This window comes from Haliotis rubra, unplaced genomic scaffold, assembly GCF_003918875.1.
Source record: "Haliotis rubra isolate DU_JTF1 unplaced genomic scaffold, ASM391887v1 Scf210, whole genome shotgun sequence".
Taxonomy (NCBI): domain Eukaryota; kingdom Metazoa; phylum Mollusca; class Gastropoda; order Lepetellida; family Haliotidae; genus Haliotis; species Haliotis rubra.
The window spans coordinates 556735-581215 of record NW_025766115.1 but is presented as its reverse complement, the minus strand read 5'-3'; the positions used below and the strand labels follow the sequence as shown (position 1 = coordinate 581215).

Below are 24481 nucleotides of genomic sequence, written 5' to 3'. Positions count from 1 at the left end.
AGACGGGGAAACTGTCAGTACCAACAAGTTCCTTCAACCATTTTATTTGCCAACACAGTTTGGATGTAATAGGTGATCATTGCTCAAATACAATGTCTTCGATCTTGTGAATTCCAAAAATGAAAATGTCAGGACCTTCACCATCAAATTAAGTCCCCTTAATCCTTGTTAGAGAACAACTTCAACTACTGATCATTTCTTTTATAACTGTAACTTTCTGAAACAAGATTACACACATTACCTTGTATGAGTGAGTGAGTAGTATATAGGCCACTGGCCCATGTACATTACATAACAAACAATGAATACATACAGCGTGGTGGGTTGAAAGTTGTACAGATGAAAGGTATACTAGCGTAATAGTGAGGAACACAGATAAAGTTTCTTTGACACGTACTCAGCAATATTCCAACTATATGATGGCGGTCTGTAAATAATCGAGTCTGGACTAGACAATCCAGTGATCAACAGCATGAGCATTGATCTGCGCAATTGGGAACCGAAGACATGTCAACCAAGTCAGCGAGCCTGACCACCCGATGCCGTTAGTCGCCTCTTACGACAAGCATAGTCCCCTTTTGTGCTGAAGACACCTATACCTCTTACCTTGTATGAGGCCACACTGCGTAGTATTCCAGTATGACCTGTGACTAATGCAAGGAGCAGGATTACAGGGACCCGCACAGTCGTGGTACAGTGTCATATAGCAAGCAATAGGTTTGGATGAGTGAACAGTTTTAATGCCACGATTAGAAATACACATATTCCAGCCAAAAAACGATGGCTTCATGGGCTTCACATGTACACACACTTAACTCAGGTCTGGCAGGACAAACCATCTGAGGCAATATCACTATAACAGGCAAGGATCCGGCCCTGCTCACAAAGTCGCCTTAGCTCTACGATGATCATCTCATACTTCCAAGCTTAATAGGCTTTCAATAGTCTAAGAATGAAGATTGCCTGGAGGAATGGTCTGGTACCTGTAAACAATGCAATATGTAGTTTTACACAATAATTCGACAATGAACCAAGCCTAAGCCAGGCAATGGTCGCCAGCATGAGCTATGACGTTGAGGTATGCGGACACATTCTCAACCAGATATCGCCTTCACCCTAGTAAACACTGAGTAGTATACATCAAATGTCTTGTAGTGGGTTGTCTCAGCAACACCAACATGGCTGATAACTCAATAATTTAGTGTTGTGATCGTTAGTTATATTCTGAATGTTTTCCCCTGCCAAAAGCTCTGCCTTGCTTCATCTTGTCTGGCAGCTTGGATCAACCTTGATTTGTAGATGGAGGTGTAAATTTTAATGCGGTGTTCCACGCCTCATCTTCCCCTGCTGAACGGCCGCACATGTCGATGGGGTCTGCGTTGCCTCATCTTCCCCTGCTGAACGGCCGCCCATGTCGATGAGGTCTGCGATGCCTCATCTTCCCCTGCTGAACGGCCGCACATGTTGATGGGGTCGGCGTTGCCTCATCTTCCCCTGCTGAACGGCCGGACATGTCGATGAGGTCACACCTCATCTTCCCATGCTGAACGGCGGCACATGTCGATGGGGTCTGCGTTGCCTCATCTTCCCCTGTTGAACGGCCGCACATGTCGATGAGGTCTGCGTTGCCTCATCTTCTCTTGGAGTTTGGATCCAGGCTTGGCGTGTAGATGGAGGCGGACATCACAGCGGAACACATTCATGATTTCCTGCCTTGCCTGTGCTGTGATGAGCTTGATTGTCTCCCCTCCTCTTCCTACCAGGGTGCGCTGCACAGAACAGATCACTACAGCATCAATCTCAGTCAAGCAAGTATGGGAATGGTTTGGGCTTTTTGAAATTGTTTAAACTTAAGTCAGTCTCAAAAAACAATTAAGCTTGGCCTGACATTTGGCCATCAGTCTGCTGTCAACAAGCTGGCCTAAAGTTGCCGTCACAATGGTAAAATATTTTCAGCTTAAATACTGAGGTGAAATTGGGTTTTTCCGTCGTGCTTGAGAATATTTCGCTCATATGACGACGTGCATGCGTGTGTATGTGTATGTGAGGCTGCTTGTACTAGCCCAGACTGAAGCTGGTTTTATAGTGCTAGCCCACTAGCCCAGTGAATACCCCACTCAGACACATTATACTGACTCCGAGCTGACCAGTCCTTGTTGTACCCATTAATGCCGGGCGCCAGACAGGGACCAACAAGTGCCATATTTTAACGTCTTTTGGTATGACGCGGTCGGGGATCGAACCAGCGACCTTCTGCTCTCCGGGAGGACGCTCTAACCACTACACCATGGAGGCGGCACCAAGGACTTAATAACAACAAACTAATACTGTAATGATTTTAACAAAATATACTGTCAGAGTCATACACACAAAGTTGGCTTCCTCAGTTTAGCATGTTCAAAGATATTTAGGTAAATTCAGGAACATGGACAACACAATTTATAATATCGGTATAACCAAATGAGGCCAGAATAGTATTCAGCCACCTGTACTGCACATGTACTGAAATTCTTCCTGTACCAATTTTTCGTTTTGAATGACAAAAACCGGATCCACGTACCAGGTGATATGGCCGCTGACTCACGATGTCCATCACAATGTCCAGATTGTCATCCTGGTCCACATCCCACACCATGATCTCCTGTAGGAAGAACACACACTGAGTTAGGACACTACGTTCTTTATTTCAGAATTGTTGACGTTGTGTTCCATTCAAGTCAGTATCTGTGTGACTTACTTTGTAACACTGCAGTTAGCTCTCTTCCAATTAAGTCAAAGCAGCTCATTAATAATCAAATCTGGGTCAGGCAAATCTGTTACTGAAAACATGAGCGATGTTTCATTTTGAAACTTGGAATCAGCCATGTTACAAAGTCTGTCTCCCTGATCTCCATTTTAACCTTATAACAAGTTTCTGTTTCTGAGGATTTATTCTAACCAGAATTCCCCCATCAGGACAACAGAATCTGAAACTTTTTTTGAGTGGCATTGTTTAGAGTGAGTGAGTGAGTTTTGGTTTTACGCCACTTTTTTAGCAGTATTCCAGCAATATCACGACGGGGAACACCAGACATGGGCTTCACACTTTGTACCCATGTGGGGAATCGAACCCAGGTCTTCGGGGTGATGAGCGAACGCTTTAACCACAAGGCTAGGCATTGTTTAGAAGTTGGAGAGTAATATACAGACAAACTTTATGGATAAACAACTTCTTTATTCAGATGATGCGACGTTTTGATACAGATTCTTGTATCGTTGTCAAGAAAGACGTTTTGATACAGATTCTTGTATCGGTGTCAAGAAAGACGTTTCGATACAGATTCTTGTATCATTTGTAGACGCGTGTGTCAGAGAAGAAAAGCGTTTTGATACAGATTCTTGTATGGTTGTCAAGAAAAGAAAGACGGCCGATACAGATTTTTGATACAGATTCTTGTATACCGCGTTGTCAAGAAAGATTCTTGTATCATCGTTTCGATACAGATTCTTGTATCGCTGTCAAGAAAGAGCGTTTGATACAGATTCTTGTATCGTTGTAAATAGGCGAAAGACGTTCGATACAGATTCTTGTATCGTCCAAGAAATTGTCAAGAAAGAGCGTTTCGATACAGATTCTTGTATCGTTGTCAAGAAAAGGCGTTTCGATACAGATTCTTGTATCGTTGTCAAGAAAAGGCGTTTTGATACAGATTCTTGTATCGTTGTCAAGAAAAGGCGTTTCGATACAGATTCTTGTATCGCTGTCAAGAAAAGGCGTTTTCGATACAGATTCTTGTATCGTTGTCAAAGAAAGATTCTTGTCGATACAGATTCTTTTATCTTGTATATCGTTTGTCAAGAAAGGCGTTTGATACAGATTCTTGTATCGTTGTCAAGAAAGACGTTCGATACAGATTCTTGTATCGTTGTCAAGAAAGATGTTTAGGCTGATACAGATTCTTGTCGTCAAGAAAAGAGCGCTTCGATACAGATTCTTGTATCGTTCAAGAAAGAGCAGTTCGATACAGATTCTTGTATCGTGTTCGATACAGATTCTTGTATGGGTTCATCAAGAAAGAGCGTTTGATACAGATTCTTGTATCGTTGTCAAGAAAAGGCGTTTCGATACAGATTCTTGTATCGTTGTCAAGAAGACGTTTCGATACAGATTCTTGTATCGTTTATTGTCAAAAAAAGACGTTCGATACAGATTCTTGTATCGTTGTCAAGAAACGTTTGATACAGATTCTTGTCGTTGTCAAGAAAAGACGTTCGAAGAAAGACACGTTCGATACAGATTCTTGTATCATTGTCAAGAAAAGGCGTTTTCGATACAGATTCTTGTATCGATTCTTGTTGTCAAGAAAGACGCGTTTCGATACAGATTCTTGTATCGTTGTCAAGAAAGACGTTTTGATACAGATTCTTGTATCGGTGTCAAGAAAGACGTTTCGATACAGATTCTTGTATCGGTGTCAAGAAAGACGTTTCGATACAGATCCTTGTATCGGTGTCAAGAAACAATTTGATACAGATTCTTGTATCATTGTCAAGAAAGATGTTTCGATACAGATTCTTGTATCATTGTCAAGAAAGATGTTTCGATACAGATTCTTGTATCGTTGTCAAGAAAGATGTTTCGATACAGATTCTTGTATCATTGTCAAGAAAGATGTTTCGATACAGATTCTTGTATCATTGTCAAGAAAGACGTTTTGATACAAGAATCTGTATCGAAACATCGCATCATCCGACTAAAGATGTTTTCTATCCATAAAGTTTGCCTGTATAGGATCTGAAAACGTTGTGCCTGACCACCCGATCCCGTTAGTCACCTCGTACGACAAACATGGTTTGCTGAAGACCAATCCGTACCCGGATCTTCACAGGTCCATCTGGTTCGACTCTCATTGACCACTAGAACTGAGCAACGTTAACGGTAAACCGGTATATACCGGTACAGAAACTCGGTTCAGATTCTGCAATATATTGGGTTATACAGAGTTAGCTCCCTTTGAATTATCAGCCCTTGATTTCCCTCGCAACAAAATGGGCTCTAAAAGTTCCATTTATTTATTTTATTTCTGTCGGTTTCATGTAACATTTTACAAGTGGAAGTATCTTTATTAGTGGCCCCAAAAGAGCCAAATGTTCTACCAAAAAGTTTCATATGTGCCAAATGTTCAAATGAACCCTTTTATTTGGTTTTGTAGGCGTCTGGCTTGTGACCATTTTCAAATTCACATTATTTTGTTTTTGTTTCATAATGGGTGACATTTTCAAGGATAAATTTAGGACTGTGTAATGCCAGTCAAAAAGTCATAGGGAGGGTCGCCACGACCTCAAGTAGTTTATTTGGACTTATTAGTAAGACATGTTTATATTGGAGTTGAATCTGAATGAATCACTGACATACCGTAACAATAATTACATACTGCATTGACTGACTGACTGACTGACTGACTGAGTATGGTTTTACGCCGCTTTTAGCAATATTCCAGCAACATCATGGCAGGAGACACCAGAAATGGGCTTCACACATTGTACCCATGTGGGGACTCGAACCCGGGTCCTCGGCGTGACGAGCCATTGCTTTAACCACTAGGCTACCCCACCGCCCCCATACTGCATTGAAGTGTATTCTGTTGAAGCAAACAACACTGACCATGAAAATCATGTTATACTGTTACCTTTTCATTATGTTCGCTAAACGTTGTTGCAATACTTCATTTAAACATTCCACATTAAGGCTCTATATCATTTTATTTATCTGTAAACCAACTGCATACAGCCATACACAATAGAGCCTGAAAGTATGGTGTAGCATTAACTAAGATGATACTGGATCCTGCGGAATGGAAAAGTAATGATATGTCGCACACAGAGAGCTATTATGAATTTATTATGTATGTACTTGGGCAGAAACCTTCTAGTCAATATATATCTATATGTATTGCCATAGCTCTTAAGTTATTGCAACATATCACAATATCCAGCCCTATTGACCATTATCAACCACAATACAGGGAGAGTCTTTGAATTACTCCCTCAAGCTATTGAGATGATGCAAACTCATTAGAACAAGTTCAAACCAGATGGAACTTCTTTGGGAGGGAATTTACATACCAAGTAGAGCGGTACAGACCAGGAAAAACTGGTACAAGCAGCATGGAGGTTATTCATATTTAGTTAAAGCATAACAAACCAGATGGAACATATCGATATAACATAAATACCGAACAGAACTAGTAAATAACATGTAGAACTAGTATACACAAGGTGGTGGCTGCCCTCCGTGCTGGACTCCTCCGGACCGATAAAAGCGACTTCATCATGGAATGCATGTGCATTACACAGCCTTTTCGAGGGTTTCTTGATTGTGGGAGATAACCTGCTCAGACAACTTTGATCCCGAGTGTTAATGTCTGTGTGGCGATTTAGGACTTCGACACATCTACAAAGTGTACTCTCCTCCTTAAGGCATCAGAGACCGGGCCCCAGGGGTGCCAATCACACTATTTTTCTAACAGCTCTCTGTGTCCCGTATTCCCAGCCTCAGGAAACGCTGTATCACATCAGAAATCTCCAGCGAGCTTCCAGGTGTGATGCTCTCTTCATCGATAAACACAACCAACCGTCCAATAGCTCACCTTCCTCTTGTGGCTAAGCAGAACCTTTTGTCTCGGGCGGTTTCAACTCCGCCGAATTACTCTGGACACTCCTTCCGTATCCCGGTGCAGCTACTTCGGCAGCGCGCATGCGTGTCGAGGATCACTTGATTAAGACAACTTGGGTAAGCTGGCAATCAACTGTTTCCAGAGGTACATAAGGAACAAAATGGCGATCCTTGTACCAGTGATATATGTCCCGTAGCGCCATAAATATATTCAGAGAACAGAACTAGAAAATAACATGTAGAACTAGTATACACTACAGCTAACTGGTGTAAACAAACCCAAACTGGTACTAACCGGGTAGAGCTGGTAAGGTATTTCATTAGGAAGATTATCCAGCATCTTCTCCCAGACACAGGTCCTGGCGATGTGGAATGTGTCATCCTCGGTGACGATGCTGCTGTGGTAGTCCCAGTCTCCGGGAGCCGCACATGACATCAGGTAGTCCTGGACAAGCACACATGCAATAACTGTACATTGTTATAGATAGATAGCATTCATAACCATATTCAAGACCCGTGAAGATCCGGGGTAGAATAGGTCTTCAGCAACCCATGCTTGCCACAAAAGGCGACTATGCTTGTCGTAAGAGTTGACTAACGAGATCAGGTGGTCAGGCTCACTGACTTGGTTGACACATGTCATCAGTTTCCGATTGAGCAGATCGATGCTCATGCTGTTGATCACTGGGTTGTCTGGTCCAGACTCGATTATTTACAGATCGCCGCCATATAGCTGGAATATTGCTGAGTGCGGCGTAAAACGAAACTCACTCACTCACTCAAGAGTTCAGGCAGAGTAACAACAAGTACCACAATTTAACACACTTTGGTATCGGGTGGAACCACCGACCTTCCACACTGTGGGAAGATATTCTAACCACCAGACCATGCGCGTGGTCAGACATCAGCCTACTGACCCTCACACTACTGTTGCTGCCAGCTTCACCATTGCCCTACCTTGACCTCAAGAATGCCGTCTCCAGTCTGCGCAGACACCATAAACACACGGTCAAAGTGAGGCCAGCCTCGAGACTGATGAATCTTCTGTCGTATTGCCTTATTTGGTAATGCATCACTGTCCTTGACCTCCGACCCTAGTGGCAGGATGTGACGTTTCTCGAACTGTTCTGACCTTGTTTCTGCATCACTGTCCCCACTGTCCTTTCTCCTGTTGTCCACATTCTTCATCTCCCTGTCGGAGAAGTCACCCGTCTCAGACGCGTCGGCTCCACTTCCCTTGGTATTGTGTTCATACTGGTTGAACATCTCCTTCAAGTTGATTTCCTGCTTCTTGTGTTGTCTCATTGGTGTTGCTTTGATCGGGGTACCATTAACGATCCCCTCCGTCAAACATCGCGTACTCTGGAGGAGTGTTTCCTTCTCCTGTACATTATCAATCTGTGGAACACAAAACTCCAAATATAAAGCTTGGTGAAACTTTTCCTTAGCACTGATCAAGTGGAAAATACAATTTTAATGACTTTTTAAACAAACAATTCTTTCTATAAATACTGAAATGTAGTGGATATTGATTCTACATATATATCGAAAACATTCTGATAAATTGAAATATAACAAATTATTTAGCCCATTAGTCTGGTCCCTGTTGTTCTGGTCCCTGTCCCTGTTAGTCTGGACCATGTTACTCTGGTCCCTGTTACTCAGGTCCCTGTTACTCTGGTCCCTGTTATTCTGGTCCCTGCTACTCTGGTACCTGTTACTCTGTTACTCTGGTCCCTGGACACTGTTACTCTGGTCCATGTTACTCAGGTCCCCGTTACTCTGGTCCCTGTTACTCTGGTCCCTGGACCCTGTTACTCTGGTCCCTAGACCCTGTGAGTCTGGACCCTGTTACTCTGGACCCTGTTACTCTGGTCCCTGGACCCCGTCGCTCTGGTCCCTGTTACTCTAGTCCCTGTTACTCTGGTCCCTGTCACTCTGGACCTCGTCACTCTGGTCCCTGTTACTCTAGTCCCTGTTTCTCTGGTCCCTGTTACTCTGTACACTGTTACTCTGGTCCCTGTTACTCTAGTCCCTGGTACTCTGGCCCCTGTTACTCTGGTCCCTGGTCCCTGTCACTCTGGACCCCTGTCACTCTGGACCCCGTTACTCTGGTCCCTGTTACTCTCTACCCTGGACCCTGTTACTCTGGTCCCTGTCACTCTGGACCCTGTTACTCTGGTCCCTGTTACTCTAGTCCCTGTTTCTCTGGTCCCTGTTACTCTGTACACTGTTACTCTGGTCCCTGTTACTCTGGTCCCTGTTACTCTGGACCCTGTTACTCTGGTCCCTGTCACTCTGGACCCTGTCACTCTGGACCCCTGTCGCTCTGGTCCCTGTTACTCTGGACCCTGTTACTCTGGTCCCTGTTACTCTGGACCCTGTCACTCTGGACCCTGTCGCTCTGGTCCCTGGTCCCTGTCACTCTGGACCCTGTCACTCTGGACCCTGTCACTCTGGACCCTGTCGCTCTGGTCCCTGTTACTCTGGACCCCGTCACTCTGGACCCCGTCGCTCTGGTCCCTGTTACTCTGGTCCCTGTTACTCTGTACCCTGTTATTCTGGTCCCTGTTACTCTGGTACCTGTTATTCTGTTACTCTGGTCCCTGGTCCCTGTTACTCTGGTCCCTGTTACTCAGGTCCCTGTTACTCTGGACCCTGTTACTCTGGTCCCTGTTACTCTGGTCCCTGTTACTCTGGTCCCTGTCACTCTGGTCCCTGTCACTCTGGACCCTGTTACTCTGGACCCTCGTCGCTCTGGTCCCTGTTACTCTGGTCCCTGTTACTCTGTACCCTGTTATTCTGGTCCCTGTTACTCTGGTACCTGTTATTCTGTTACTCTGGTCCCTGGTCCCTGTTACTCTGGTCCCTGTTACTCTGGTCCCTGTTACTCTGGTCCCTGTTACTCTGGACCCCTGTCACTCTGGACCCTGTTACTCTGGACCCTGTTACTCTAGTCCCTGTTACTCTAGTCCCTGTTACTCTGGTCCCTGTTACTCTGTACCTTGTTACTCTGGTCCCTGTTACTCTAGTCCCTGTTACTCTGGCCCCTGTTACTCTTCCCGGTCCCAGGACCCTGTCACTCTGGTCCCTGTTACTCTGGTCCCTGTCACTCTGTACCCTGTTACTCTGGTACCCTGTTAGTCTGGTCCCTGTCACTCTGGACCCTGTTAGTCTGGTCCCTGTTACTCTGGACCCTGTTACTCTATACCCTGTTACTCTGGACCCTGTTAGTCTGGTCCCTGTCACTCTGGACCCTGTTACTCTGGTACCTGTTACTCTGGACCCTGTTACTCTGTTACTCTGGACCCTGTCTGGACCCTGTTAGTCTGGACCCTGTTACTCTGGACCCCTGTTACCCTACTCTGGACCCTGTTACTCTGGACCCTGTTAGTCTGGACCCTGTCACTCTGGACCCTGTTACTCTGGACCCTGTTAGTCTGGTCCCTGTTACTCTGGACCCTGTTAGTCTGGTCCCTGTCACTCTGTACCCTGTTACTCTGGACCCTGTTAGTCTGGACCCTGTTACTCTGGACCCTGTTAGTCTGGACCCTGTTACTCTGGTCCCTGTTAGTCTGGACCATATAACCCTGTTATTCAGAACACAGTTATTCAGTACCAGTACCGAGAGAACCACCCCACAACTACCAGCACTGCGGCTGGATGTCTCACCTTGTTGAGGATGAGGACTGACGGTATGTGGGGGTTCAGATGAAGATGCCTCAACACTACAGGGTCCAGACGGTCCCTCTTCCAGGCGTCTGACACATCCACCAACACACCCACTGAAACACAGACACCTCACTGAAACAGACACAGACACCTCACTGAAGCACAGACACAGAGCACAGACCTCACTGAAGCACAGACACAGACACCTCACAGACACAAACACAGAGCACAGACAGACCTCACTGAAGCACAGAGAGACACCTCACTGAAACACAGACAGACACCTCACTGAAGCAGACACAGACACCTCACTGAAGCACAGACACAGACACCTCACTGAAGCACAGACACAGACACCTCACTGAAGCACAGACAGACACCTCACTGAAGCACAGACACAGACACCTCACTGAAGCACAGACAGACACCTCAGCACAGACACAGACACCTCACTGAAGCACAGACACAGACACCTCACTGAAGCACAGACACCTCAGTGAAAAGCACAGAACACTGATCCATTGACTGGAAGCAATGATTGATCCAGCAGAAACAACACTAATCAGCAGAAACAACTACTAGTGGAATTCTTAGTTAAACAAGTTAACGTTTATTCTTAGTTAAAATTCATTTTTTTTCAGTTTACCTTTACAACGTTGTGCATTCCTAACTTTCTGAATCGATATATCTCTACGTCACAAAACAATCTCAATATGTTCCACGTCCTAAGTCTAAAGCTGACTCTCTACAGTGACAACTAACCCTTCATTACAAGCATATCTATGGATGTTACCTATCATATGTCAACAGCCCAGCTGACTACAATTGCTCGATATGTGGTGGACAAGGCATGAGTTTTACACATTCTTACAACTGTCCACAAAGTCATGTGTGTTTGCAGGAACCATTCTAACACTCAGCAACTAAAAGAACGGAAATAAGCACACACAATACCTAAACAGAACATTATCATTATTGTATTTGACGCTGTTTACCTATGTCAGCCTGGTCCAGACTTCGAGCTGGGTCCAGGAAGTGGCTCTTCTCCAGGCCATGTCTGAAACAAAGTAGACAATCCTAATTCCAAGGTTGTACTCAACAGTGTTGACACATGCTCAACTCAACTACATTTTGGATACATAATTAAATATACCAAATGCCAGGCAGCATTGAACACGGTCTGTTGGCAGACCTTTGCATGTGCTTTAACATTTATTATCATACACCTGTGAATAATATGGACCATTTTGCACATATAATGCTGGCTGTCCATATTGACCACCTGGGCTGAAAATGCATATCAGCCCCAGGGCCGAAAATCCATATGAGCCGTATTGCCCAGTCTAAGTAAACTTAGGCTCAGTATTATTCGTTACACTGCTATACTGAGTGTAACAAAAGCTAGTAGAAGGTTGCGTCAGGTAACCTTTTGGACTGACCAATCAGAACACAGCTTACCAAATCGCGAAAGTTAACATTCGCAATTACCGTTTGAACCTTTACCTCAAAATCTCGAACGATTCCGAATGCTATTTTCCGCACGATCACTTTCGAGTCGCTGAAAATAGCGCTTTTGTCAATATTCAAGGATGTCATCTTGCGAAAATATAAGCAAACAGTAACGATGTCATTAGAAACCTATAAGCGTATATACTGCAGGTCAAACATCTGTGTTTTATGTGGATTTTCCTTTGTTGATAGATCAGTGGCAGTGACCAGGTAAGAGAAAATCCAAAAAACGTTTTGTAAGTCCTGCCGAACCCTAACAAGTAGTTGTTGTCTGATTGGTTCAGTCCGTTCAGCAGCCTCGCGTTTGATTGGACGGTCATAGGTTGCTCAAAGGTTAGCTGATGCGACCTTCTACTAGGTTTAGTTAGACTCAGTATAGCAGTGTAACAAATAATACTGAGCCTAAGTTTACTAAGACTGCCGTATTGCCCAGCTACTAAACTGGTACGGAATGAACACACGCAAATGCTCGAAACTTCAATAGATGGAGCCTAGTTTATTTTAGTGTTACGTCCCTTGATGTGGTGTCTGATAAAAAGGTTATGATATTACAGTTTCCCTTTCGCCAGTCATATAAGCCCTCGACTACCATATCAGGGCTGATATGACTGGCGAACGGAAAACTCATGTAATAACGTCTTAATACAGGGTTTGATATTTGTTACTGCTGCCATGTATTTCACCCTTTCTACTTCCAAAATATACTGCATGTTTGGATATAATTTACTGATTTCTCAGCGATCTTTTCTGGTCGTTTACTGATTTCTTTATATAGGTTTGTATGTTCCAATGTCTGTGTATATATTTTCCCTTTAATTAAGAAATTACTTCATTAGAAAAGTACATGATGCTACACTGCTGTATCTCTGTACCTTTTCTTCTCCATGGGATGCATGATGCCAGGTGTGTCGATGAATACCTGTAATCAATGACACAATCATATTTACAATGAAGGAACTGAAAGGTCAGTTAGACCTAATACTATGTTGCACTCGAATCATGAAGCAAGACTCTTTCTTTAAATATGCTTTAGAGGTAGTAGTATTTAAAGTTTGCAACATGCATGTATGAGGACATGTATCCAGGCCAACGTACACAAACTATTAATATCATTCACTTCCCCTCAACACAAACAGAATTATTAACATATTTCAGTCCCCCCAGACCTCAGGTGCCTGGCTATTCAATCAGAATTCCCTGTCTGTCGAACAGGACACATTCAGCTATTCTCATTCTATTCAACCAGGCCTCTGCCTACAATATTCATATACTCTATTCAACCAGATCTCACATTTTCAACCAGATCTCACCCTACAATATTCATTTACTCTATTCAACCAGATCTCATTCAACCAGATCTCCTACAATATTCATTTACTCTATTCAACCAGATCTCACCCTACAATATTCATTTACTCTATTCAACCAGATCTCACCCTACAATATTCATTTACTCTATTCAACCAGATCTCACCCTACAATATTCATTTACTCTATTCAACCAGATCTCACCCTACAATATTCATTTACTCTATTCAACCAGATCTCACCCTACAATATCCTTTACTTTTACTCTATTCAACCAGATCTCACCCTACAATATTCATTTACTCTATTCAACCAGATCTCACCCTACAATATTCATTTACTCTATTCAACCAGATCTCACCCTACAATATTCATTTACTCTATTCAACCAGATCTCACCCTACAATATTCATTTACTCTATTCAACCAGATCTCACCCTACAATATTCATTTCTTTTACTCTATTCAACCAGATCTCACCCTACAATATTCCTTTTTACTCTATTCAACCAGATCTCACCCTACAATATTCTATTTACTCTATTCAACCAGATCTCACCCTACAATATTCCTTTACTCTATTCAACCAGATCTCACCTACAATATTACCAGATTTTTTACTCTATTCAACCAGATCTCACCCTACAATACAATATTCCTTTACTCTATTCAACCAGATCTCACCCTACAATATTCCTTTACTCTATTCAACCAGATCTCACTTCTACAATATTCCTTTACTCTATTCAACCAGATCTCACCCTACAATATTCCTTTACTCTATTCAACCAGATCTCACCCTACAATATTATTTACTCTATTCAACCAGATCTCACCCTACAATATTCCTTTTACTCTATTCAACCAGATCTCACCTACAATACAATATTCAACCTTTACTCATTTATTCAACCAGATCTCACTTCTACAATATTCATTTACTCTATTCAACCAGATCTCATATTAGTTTTCTACAATATTCAATATTCTTTACTCTATTCAACCAGATCTCACTTCTACAATATTCCTTTACTCTATTCAACCAGATCTCACCCTACAATATTCATATACTCTATTCAACCAGATCTCACCCTACAATATTCCTTTACTCTATTCAACCAGATCTCACCCTACAATATTAGTTTACTCTATTCAACCAGATCTCACTTCTACAATATTCCTTTACTCTATTCAACCAGATCTCACCCTACAATATTCATTTACTCTATTCAACCAGATCTCACCCTACAATATTCATTTACTCTATTCAACCAGATCTCACCCTACAATATTCAATTACTCTATTCAACCAGATCTCACACTACAATATTCAATTACTCTATTCAACCAGATCTCACCCTACAATATTCCTTTACTCTATTCAACCAACCTAATGGCTACTTACAATCTGTGTATTTCCTTCTGTGTGGACGGCCATTGAGTTCTGTCTTGTTGTGTGAACCTTCTTGGATACAGCGGATACCTATAACACCAGTAAGTGAACAACCGAGCTTTGAAACCAAATGAAAACAAGAAGACAAAGTCATCAATATCCCCCGCAATGGCAAAATACTCTTCATGATTATGTCTACGAGGTATGATTATTTCAAATATTTAGGTGTGTATATAGAAAAGTGGAAGGAGAGTATTGAAAGGTTTTAAAAGTTCTGCTCCAGAACTGACTGACTGACTGAGTTTAGTTTTACGCCGCTTTTAGCAATATTCCAGCAATATCACGGCGGGGGACACCAGAAATGGGCTTAACACATTGTGCCCATGTGGGGAATCGAACCCGGGTCTTCGGCGTGACGAGCCAACGCTTTAACCACTAGGCTACCCCACCGGCCCTCTGCTCCAGAAAATGGCACTACCACCAATTTCAGTCTATGTCAAACTTGTTGCCATGGAAACGCCAAAAATATTTTATTCAGAATTCCAAAACTACCAAAAGGCACCAGTACACTACCAGATCTATCCATGGACCAAGTTTGGTGAAGAAATATTGAACGGTTTTAGAGTTCTGCTCCGGAAAAGACAAATGTGCACGGACGGACGGACGCATGGACGGAGTACATTTTAATACCCCCCGCAAAACACATTGCGGGGGATAACAAGAGTCATCAGAAGATGACAAATCTCCCCGGACCACATAAATTTGAAAGAACAAATCAACTGACAGTTACTTAAAGTCCAACTTGATTTATTTGGACTATGTCCAAATCGTTGCCATGGAAATTATGAAAAATAAAAAAGCCAAAAATCTGCAAATAGCAAAAGGCACCAATTCAAGATATGTCTCATATATCTGCCAAGTTCTCTTGAAAGATATTGAACGGTTTTCGAGTTGTGCTCCGGAAACGAAGCTCATCCCTCCCTTTTGAGACTAAGTCCAAAACGTTTACAAGAAAAAGAAAAATGCCAAACATCTGTTAATAGCAAAAGGCACCACTTTAGCTTATGTTTGATATATCTACCAAGTCTTGTAGAAAGATATTGATCGGTTTTCGAGTTGTGCTCCGGAAACGAAGGCAACCTCTCCCATTTGACTTTGAGACTAAGTCTGAATCTTTCCAGGGAAACCGGGGAAAAATAAACATCCTAAAAATTTGTAAATAGCAAAAGGCACCACTTTGGGATCTGCCTCACATATCTGCCAAGTTTTGCTGAAAGATATTAAGAAGTTTTCGAGTTGTGCTCTGGAAACGAAATCCACCCCTCCCTTTTGAGACTAAGTCCGAATCGTTTCCATGGAAACCGAGAAAATAATAAATCACAAAAGTCTGTAAATAGCAAAAGGCATCACTTTAGGTTCTGTTTGATATATCTACAAAGTTTTGCAGAAAAATATTGAACGTTTTTTTAGTTATGCTCCTGAAACGAAGCACACCACTCCCTTTAAGCTTTTAAGACTAAGTCCAAAATGTTTCGATGGAAAACGAGAAAAATAAAAATGACAAAACTCTGTAAATAGCAAAAGGCACCCCCCTTAGGTTCTGTTTGATACATCTACCAATTTTTGTTGAAAAATATTGAGTTTTTGAGTTATGCAAAAACAAAATGATTATGGACATACAGACAGATGGACTAGGCGTCGACTATATCCCCCCGCATTACATGCCGGGGGGATAAAAAGTGTAAAAAATTAAAAACAAAATGTTTTAAAATGGTTACACATATCTATTATTTGAGTATTCAGTCTAATATAACATAGTAGTAACACCAGAAGCAGGTTCCACACTTGGTGTATGTATATTAAGACAGTGCCACATTCCAGTGTCTGAGATAACTGCCAGGTTGCCATGAGGAGCCACAGACTTCACAAGCTGCAGGCCCTGACAGAACTCTTGAGGCCCTCCTTTAAAATCTATAGCTTCATGTGACGTATAATTTACTACAGATTATATAAATTTGAAACAATGGCCTTGCTCACACCCGCACACACTCTTAGGTTCAGTGACCGCCTCCGTGGTGTAGTGGTTAGAGCGTCCGCCCGGAGAGCGGAAGGTCGCAGGTTCGATCCGCGGTCGCGTCATACAAAAGACGTTAAAATATGGTACTTGTTGGTCCCTGCCTGGTGCTCGGCATTAATCGGTACAACAAGGACTGGTCAGCTCTGAGTCAGTATAATATGTCTGAATGGGGTATTCATGCTTCACTGCGGCATGGTATCTCAGTGGGCTAGCACTATAAAACCAGCTTAAGTCTGGGCTAGTACAAGCAGCCGCACATACACATACACACGCATGCACGTCGTCATATGAGCGAAATATTCTCAAGCACAACGTAAAACCCAATTTCACCTAACCTCACTCCCACGCACACTCTTAGGTTCAGTAGCTCACCTTCCAGCCCATGAGTCTGTTGGTGAGTGTGGACTTCCCTGAGTTGGGTATACCAATGATGGCGACCCTCAGCGTCCGGGCGTCTGGCGGCTGGTCTGGCTTCATGAGGAGACGCCAGTGCTGGCCATCTGTACAGGACATGGGGGGTTTATGTATGTGTTGCAAGTCAAACATTGATTGTGGTGAGATAAATGATGTTCAAGTTAACTATCACAGGTCTCATCGTCCTCAAAACTTTCTGCACTTTAGCTAGATCTATCACTGCTTCATACTGTACCCAGAAAAAACACATAATTCTTGGCAATGTTGGCAAAACCTGAAAGGCTGTTTTTATGTTAAAAGAGATGAGTACTGGCCTGACTTCATATTGCAAAAATGATTCAAGTATTGTGACACTTACCACAATATATTATGAATACACAATGCCATTTAGAAAGTGGTCAAATGTACCAGGTTATATTTGGGAATGCACTTTTTTTAGTAATTGAGTAAAGTACAGATTCTAGTACTTTTATTGGGTTGAGTCCTATCTGGGATTCGAAACCACACCCTCAAGGCAGGCACCTAATTGCCAGCACACAAAGTCAGCCATCTAACCCACTCAGCCACCGCTCCACAATGTGATGGCTGAGTGGGTTAGGCCATTGAGGCCTAATAAAAAATGTTGTGGTTCCGATTACCCGACCGACCCTTGAATTCTGGTGCCGGATCTATTTTTTTAAGCGGTATGAATAAAATAAGCTTTCAGATACCATTTTTTATTCCCAGCACCGACAGACATCGATCATTCTGATAGAGAAAGTCGACATGATGCCTATAAGCTTGATTGTATAAACAATTACACATTGATAAATGTGTTCTTAGTTTGAGTTGTTTTTTTACTTCTAAATAAAATGTGGAAAAACAAAAATTCCTACCTACCTACCCTAAATTTTAAAGAGGTGTAATTGGAACCACAACATTTTTTTACTTGGCCTGACTTTGTGTGCTGGTACCACAATATATTGCTCGAAGTTAGCAAGAGTACTGATACAATGGACTTCTCCCTCCAACATATTGTTGGATGTTGCTATGGGAACTCAGTATATTCCAGAAGCTGTTAGAATAGTTTCACTTTTTAAATCACAGGACTGAAACAGTTAAGTACTGTTTTTGATCATTTTGACTTGTCACTTGAAAAATGCAATATACTGGATTTTTTCTAAATGTATTGTGATACATATTCATTAGCATGTTTTTGTGGTATACTGGATTTTCTGACCGCATCTAATTATCAACTTGACATTGTGCATATCAGTGTGGACTTGATTAACATTCTCAGCTCCCTGGGGAGTATGCAACTAAAGGTGCCTGTTCAGTGCTAGAAGGTTAACAGTCCCTACTATCATCCTACCGGGTACCCATTCACTGCTGGCACTTGTTACTTCATTCCTTTCGTACCCGTGAAGGTCCGGGTTAGAATATTGGCCTTCAGTAACCCATGCTTGTTGTAAGAGGAGACTAACGGGATCTGGTGGTCAGACTCGCTGACTTGGTTGACAGAGGTCATCGGTTCCCAATTGCGCAGATCTATGCTCATGCTGTTGATCACTGGATTGTCTGGTCCAGACTCGATTATTTACAGACCGCCGCCATATAGCTGGAATATTGCTGAGTGTGGTGTAAAACTAAACTCACTCACTCACTCATACCTTTCGTCATGCTAACATTCCGTTGTGGTTCTCCTGATGTCATGTGACCTTCAGCCACCAGTTTAGCGCTAAAAGTCACTATTATCATCCTAACAGGTACCCATTCAGTGCTGGCTTTTGTTACTTCATACCTTTTGTCATGCTAACATTCCGTTGTGGTTCTCCCGATGTCTTTTGACCTTCAGCCAAGTGTTCATCTGGAATGCTGCTTGGCTGTGCTGACAGACTTGATGAGGGTGAAGCTGAAGAATTGGCTGACTCAGCTGTACTTGAGGACGAGCCTGCTGCGGCTGTGAGATGCCTCCGTGTATAGTTGTACTGCATGCAGCACCATGTAACAGCTGAAACACATAAGAGGGCGTGACTGACTGACTGAGTTTGGTTTTACGCCGCTTTTAGCAATATTCCAGCAATATCATGGCGGGGGACACCAGAAATGGGCTTCACTCATTGTACCCATGTGGGGATTCAAACCCGGGTCTTCGTCGTGACGAGCCAACCCTTTAACCACTAGACTACCCCACCGCCCCAAGAGGGCACGAAGTCATCCAACACACGACATCTTTACCCTGTCAGCCTCCTCACTGGTTTAACCCCTTTGGTCATGTGGGCAAGGCATGCGAGTCTCGATCAGAAGGTCCATGGTTCGAATCCCAGGATGGGATTCAGAACCTTTAGAGACATTACAAAAACAGAGTGAGGTTTTGACACTGTTCTACTTCTAGCACGTTGTGATTCCAGGTGAGAAGTGCCCAGCAACCCATTCTGGCCATCACAGGTGACCAAATGGATCAGCTGGTGGTCAGACGCTGTGACCTGGTTGGCCGACTCTGTCTGTCTGATGGTCTCTGATTGGGCACTGGTCATTTCTATAAGGGGCTGTAGGAATGGCCGTGTAACATACAGGAAATTCCATTTTAAGCTATCTTATTTTCAGTGTAGACATTCAGAAAAGGTTGATGTGGATACAGTATCAGTTTGTCTGCGATCTTTATGTGTGTATATATGTGACTGCGTCTTTCTGTGTCTATGTATCTGTATGTGTCTGTGTCTGTGTGTATCTGTATGTGACTGTGTCTGTATGTGTCTATGTATATGTGTATGTGTGTGTGTGTATCTGTATGTGTCTGTGTGTATCTGTATGTGCCTGTGTGTATCTGTATTCTTGTGTGTCTGGAAGTACATGACCAGTGAATGTCCTAGTTTACCATATCACTGTCATTAGGAACAATAAACCTGAAACCCGGAATTACTAGTGTGAAACAGACAGAGGTTTAGGGTGGTTTCAGTATTTCAACACAACAATTCCAATACAAGGTTACAAAAGGTCCCTTTGTGATGAGATTATTTTGGAAATGATAACACGATTTACGACCGCTTCCTTAATGTGACGAGCTTGTTTCCCATAATATTGATACAAAGTGTATTCGCCGACCATTGTGTTACAGTAATTTCATACCAAATATTAATTCCAAGTACAATGGAAACCACGTCATTGTTGATATGTTATGATAATATGACAATCTACAACGTATAAAAACAACTGACCTTACGTCCTAACCAGCCCAAGTTGTAAATGTAATGTTACCCATGGAACACTACTACTTGTACCTAGGTTGTGCCATTCTACAAGATTTAAACTCATTTCGGTGTTTAACAGCTATAATGAGGTACGAAGTCCGTGACTTACATCGTTTAACACATGATGCAGCTTCAACTGCAGCAAATATACTTGTCGGACTACTGCGCGATAACATGCTTCTCATGGGCGCCGCCATCTTGAAATAATGTCCTTGTGAGTTACTTCCCTTTGACCACAACGAACCTCTGCAGTACTTACTGCATGCCTATAATTTACGAGTGATCAAATAATGGCACTGAACGCGCCAAACATTCGTGGCATAAACGTCGTACATATCAATCGAGGACTCGCTGGCCTTATATTTTATTCATTTTTGGAAACATTTGTGTGGAATCGGCCAACCTAGCTCTTCCTGAACCGTTGTCATGAAACGAACAGGCCTAAATACATCATCTCGACATGTGACATGAATACTCGTGAAGTCATTCATCACTGCGTATTTCTTGTGTATTTATTTCGGTGCAGCAAAATCATTTCCTACTGTGTACCAAATGGTACAAGAACAAATATTAGTTGAATGAATAAACAAAAAGATTTTGTGAGTGTGACGAGTTGGTGCCTGACACCGAGGGTGTGGGTTCAAATCCCAGATGGGACTCAATTACCCATAGTAATAGTAATAGAATTTGTACTTAACCAAGAAAGTGATATTATAACATATTCCAAAACTGTCATCTGTTGAAACAATCTGCCTATTTGAAAACACGTCAAAAATAAGTGAGTGAGTGGGTGAGTGAGTGTTATTTGCAATATTCCAGCAATATAAAACTGACAATGATTGATATTGATAAAAACAGGCAAAGCAGAGACTAAAACATCAGCAACAACTCACGTCACCGGGCAGTATGAAACCCAACTCGAACAGTCAACAAGCCTGACCCCAGATCTAACGTACCCTGGGTACGTGAAGAGTATCCTGACCCGGGTACAGAATGCCATTAGACCTCACATTGTTGGTTGTTCTACGAGACCGAATAAAACAACCCAAAATGCTTGAATTCAGAAAAAGAAAGACCCAATTTATTTTGGCTGGCTGTGTTACTTAACGGTCTCAAATCTTAGTTTCTTGTCTAAAGTCATAGAGCGAGCAGTGTCTAAGAGATTAATGGATCACATTTCATCCAACAATATCCTTGACCCATTCCAGTCTGCATACAGGCCATTCCACATTACTGAGACCATTCTCCTTCGTTTAGTGAATGATCTCAGAATGATCCTGGACAGTGGCAATATGGCGGCATTAGTCCTACTCAACCTAAGTGCCGCGTTTGACACGGTTGACCACAAGTGCCTGTTACACACATTGGAACATGAAGTTGGTGTCAAAAGACTAAGAAAACCTCCATCTGCAATGTGAAGATTTCAACATCTCACATTCAACCTTCCCCTGTCACTAAGGATCTTGGTGTATATCTTGATGCCAGTTTGTCTTTGGAATCGCAAGTCAACCATCTTTATAAGAACTGTCACTATTATCTGCGAACCATCAGCTCCATTAGAAATCTCATCACAACAGAATGTGCTCATTCTTTGGTTCGATCCATTATACTCTCTCGACTCGACTATTGCAACAGTCTGCACTTTGGCATCAGTTCAACTCAACTTCAGAAACTTCAAAAATTACAGAACTCAGCAGCTCGCATCGTCTGCCTCAAGTCCAAGAAAGATCATATCACACCTTCACTGATGTCTCTACACTGGTTGCCTGTCAAATTCCGGATTGACTTCAAAATTCTATGTATCACTTTCAAAGCTCTACATGGACAAACACCTGAATACCTCTCCAGTCTTCTGTGTCAGTACATTCCAACCCGACCATTACGATCCCAGAATCACCAGCTACTTGTCATTCCTAAAGTTCGACTCTCATCCTATGGGAAAAGATCATTCCAACACGCAGCCGCCAGTCTCTGGAACAACTTGCCCACTCACATCAAGAATGCTGAATCTTTGGACACATTTAAATCGTCTCTAAAAACCCACTTTTTCGTCTTGCCTATTACTAGACTTTCTATGTTCAATTGTCTCTCTGTAAATAGTTTTAACTATTTTTTTTTCTCCTATAGTATTGTAGCGCCATGAGCGGGTATTAGTACCTGGATGTAGCGCTATATAAATACCCACATTATTATTATTAAGACGGGCTAGATTTCTGCCGGACGGTCTAATTTTACAGCTAGCCAGCCTGATGGACAGGTGAAAACAATATTCAAATAACGTGTCCACTGGCACTGTCTATTTAGTATTTAAGAAGGACTGGTTAAATCTCTTCTGGGCTGGTAAGTTTTTGAAGTTACCAGCCCAGATGTCTGGCTGGGTTTTGGGCATATTTCATACACTGATATAACATAAGAGAGAAACTTTCAAATTCAGATGAAAATGGCAAGGGCTTTTTTTCCATCATTTGGTTTACGGAATGCTCGTAAACTGACTTTTAAATATTTGTTTCTCCAAGCGACTGCGTTAACTAATGGCAGTTTAAAATATAGGAAGATTGATATGATCACATAAACCTGACTTTAACGATGACTTCCAGCAGTGTTCAGCACATGACATGATAACCAGGCCTACACCAGCTTGAAGTGTGGACAAGCTCAAGTATGCCAAAATTTATAACGAACTGTGTATAAATCTGGAGCCCAGAGCTAAATGCTTGAAACAAGGTCAAAGCCGCAAATAATTTTTCTGTGCCAATCCTTCATTTATTCCGTTTTTGTAGTTGACTAGACAAATCAGGACATCCAGAGTCTTTACGGCATCACTGGAGGGATCATGTCTGACGTCAGAGCCGACTTGTTCTTCTCTTAATTCATTTTATATACCAATCAGGTTAGGTTTAATTAATTCGGAGACTCTTCATAACGAATGTTGTGTATCTTTGGACAACCGTGTGTATTTGATGATCCCGTGATGAGTCACGTCAAGACTCGTGACGAAAGCAAGAAATTCCTCAGCTATTTCAAGCACGCCAAGGTTGTTGGACAGGATATCAACGTTGAAATTGATTTGGCTGATGGCGATGTACAGCAATGGGTGTAAACGGTACAGCGATGGGTGTAAACGGTACATCAATGGGTGTAAACGGTACAGCGATGGGTGTAAACGGTACAGCAATGGGTGTAAACGGTACAGCGATGGGTGTAAACGGTACAGCCATGGGTGTAAACGGTACAGCAATGGGTGTAAACGGTACAGCAATGGGTGTAAACGGTACAGCGATGGGTGTAAACGGTACAGCGATGGGTGTAAACTGTACAGCGATGGGTGTAAACGGTACAACGATGGGTGTAAACGGTACAGCGATGGGTGTAAACGGTACAGCGATGGGTGTAAACTGTACAGCAATGGGTGTAAACGGTAGGTGGGTGTAAACGGTACAGCAATGGGTGTAAACGGTACAGCAATGGATGTAAACGGTACAGCGATGGGTGTAAACGGTACAGCGATGGGTGTAAACGGTACAGCAATGGGTGTAAACGGTACAGCGATGGGTGTAAACGGTACAGCAATGGGTGTAAACGGTACAGCAATGGGTGTAAACGGTACAGCAATGGGTGTAAACGGTACAGCAATGGGTGTAAACGGTACATCAATGGGTGTAAACGGTACGGTGGGTGTAAATGGTACAGCAATGGGTGTAAACGGTACAGCAATGGGTGTAAACGGTACAGCTATGGGTGTAAACGGTACATCAATGGGTGTAAACGGTACGGTGGGTGTAAATGGTACAGCAATGGGTGTAAACGGTACATCAATGGGTGTAAACGGTACAGCAATGGGTGTAAACGGTACAGCGATGGGTGTAAACGGTACAGCGATGGGTGTAAACGGTACAGCAATGGGTGTAAACGGTACAGCAATGGGTGTAAACGGTACAGCAATGGGTGTAAACGGTACAGCCATGGGTGTAAACGGTACGGTGGGTGTAAACGGTACATCAATGGGTGTAAACGGTACAGCAATGGGTGTAAACGGTACAGCAATGGGTGTAAACGGTACAGCGGTGGGTGTAAACGGTACAGCAATGGGTGTAAACGGTACGGTGGGTGTAAACGGTACAGCAATGGGTGTAAACGGTACCAATGGTGTAAACGGTACAGCAATGGGTGTAAACGGTACAGCGATGGGTGTAAACGGTACAGCAATGGGTGTAAACGGTACA

At 42.7% G+C, this 24481-nt stretch overlaps 1 protein-coding gene across 1 annotated transcript; it reads right to left on the bottom strand.

The window, feature by feature from the left end:
• Positions 1-9: 9 nt before the first annotated feature.
• On the bottom strand, positions 10-20459 carry LOC124276614 (GTPase Era, mitochondrial-like). The gene is made up of 11 exons (XM_046712263.1): positions 20368-20459; positions 18809-19018; positions 16987-17114; positions 14550-14627; positions 12709-12755; positions 11323-11384; positions 10328-10440; positions 7613-8053; positions 6951-7100; positions 2561-2641; positions 10-1769 (listed from the first exon to the last, which is right to left on the bottom strand). The coding sequence occupies exons 1-11, from the start codon at positions 20453-20455 to the stop codon at positions 1581-1583; spliced, it is 1587 nt and encodes a 528-aa protein (XP_046568219.1). The 5' UTR covers positions 20456-20459; the 3' UTR covers positions 10-1580.
• Positions 20460-24481: the final 4022 nt, after the last annotated feature.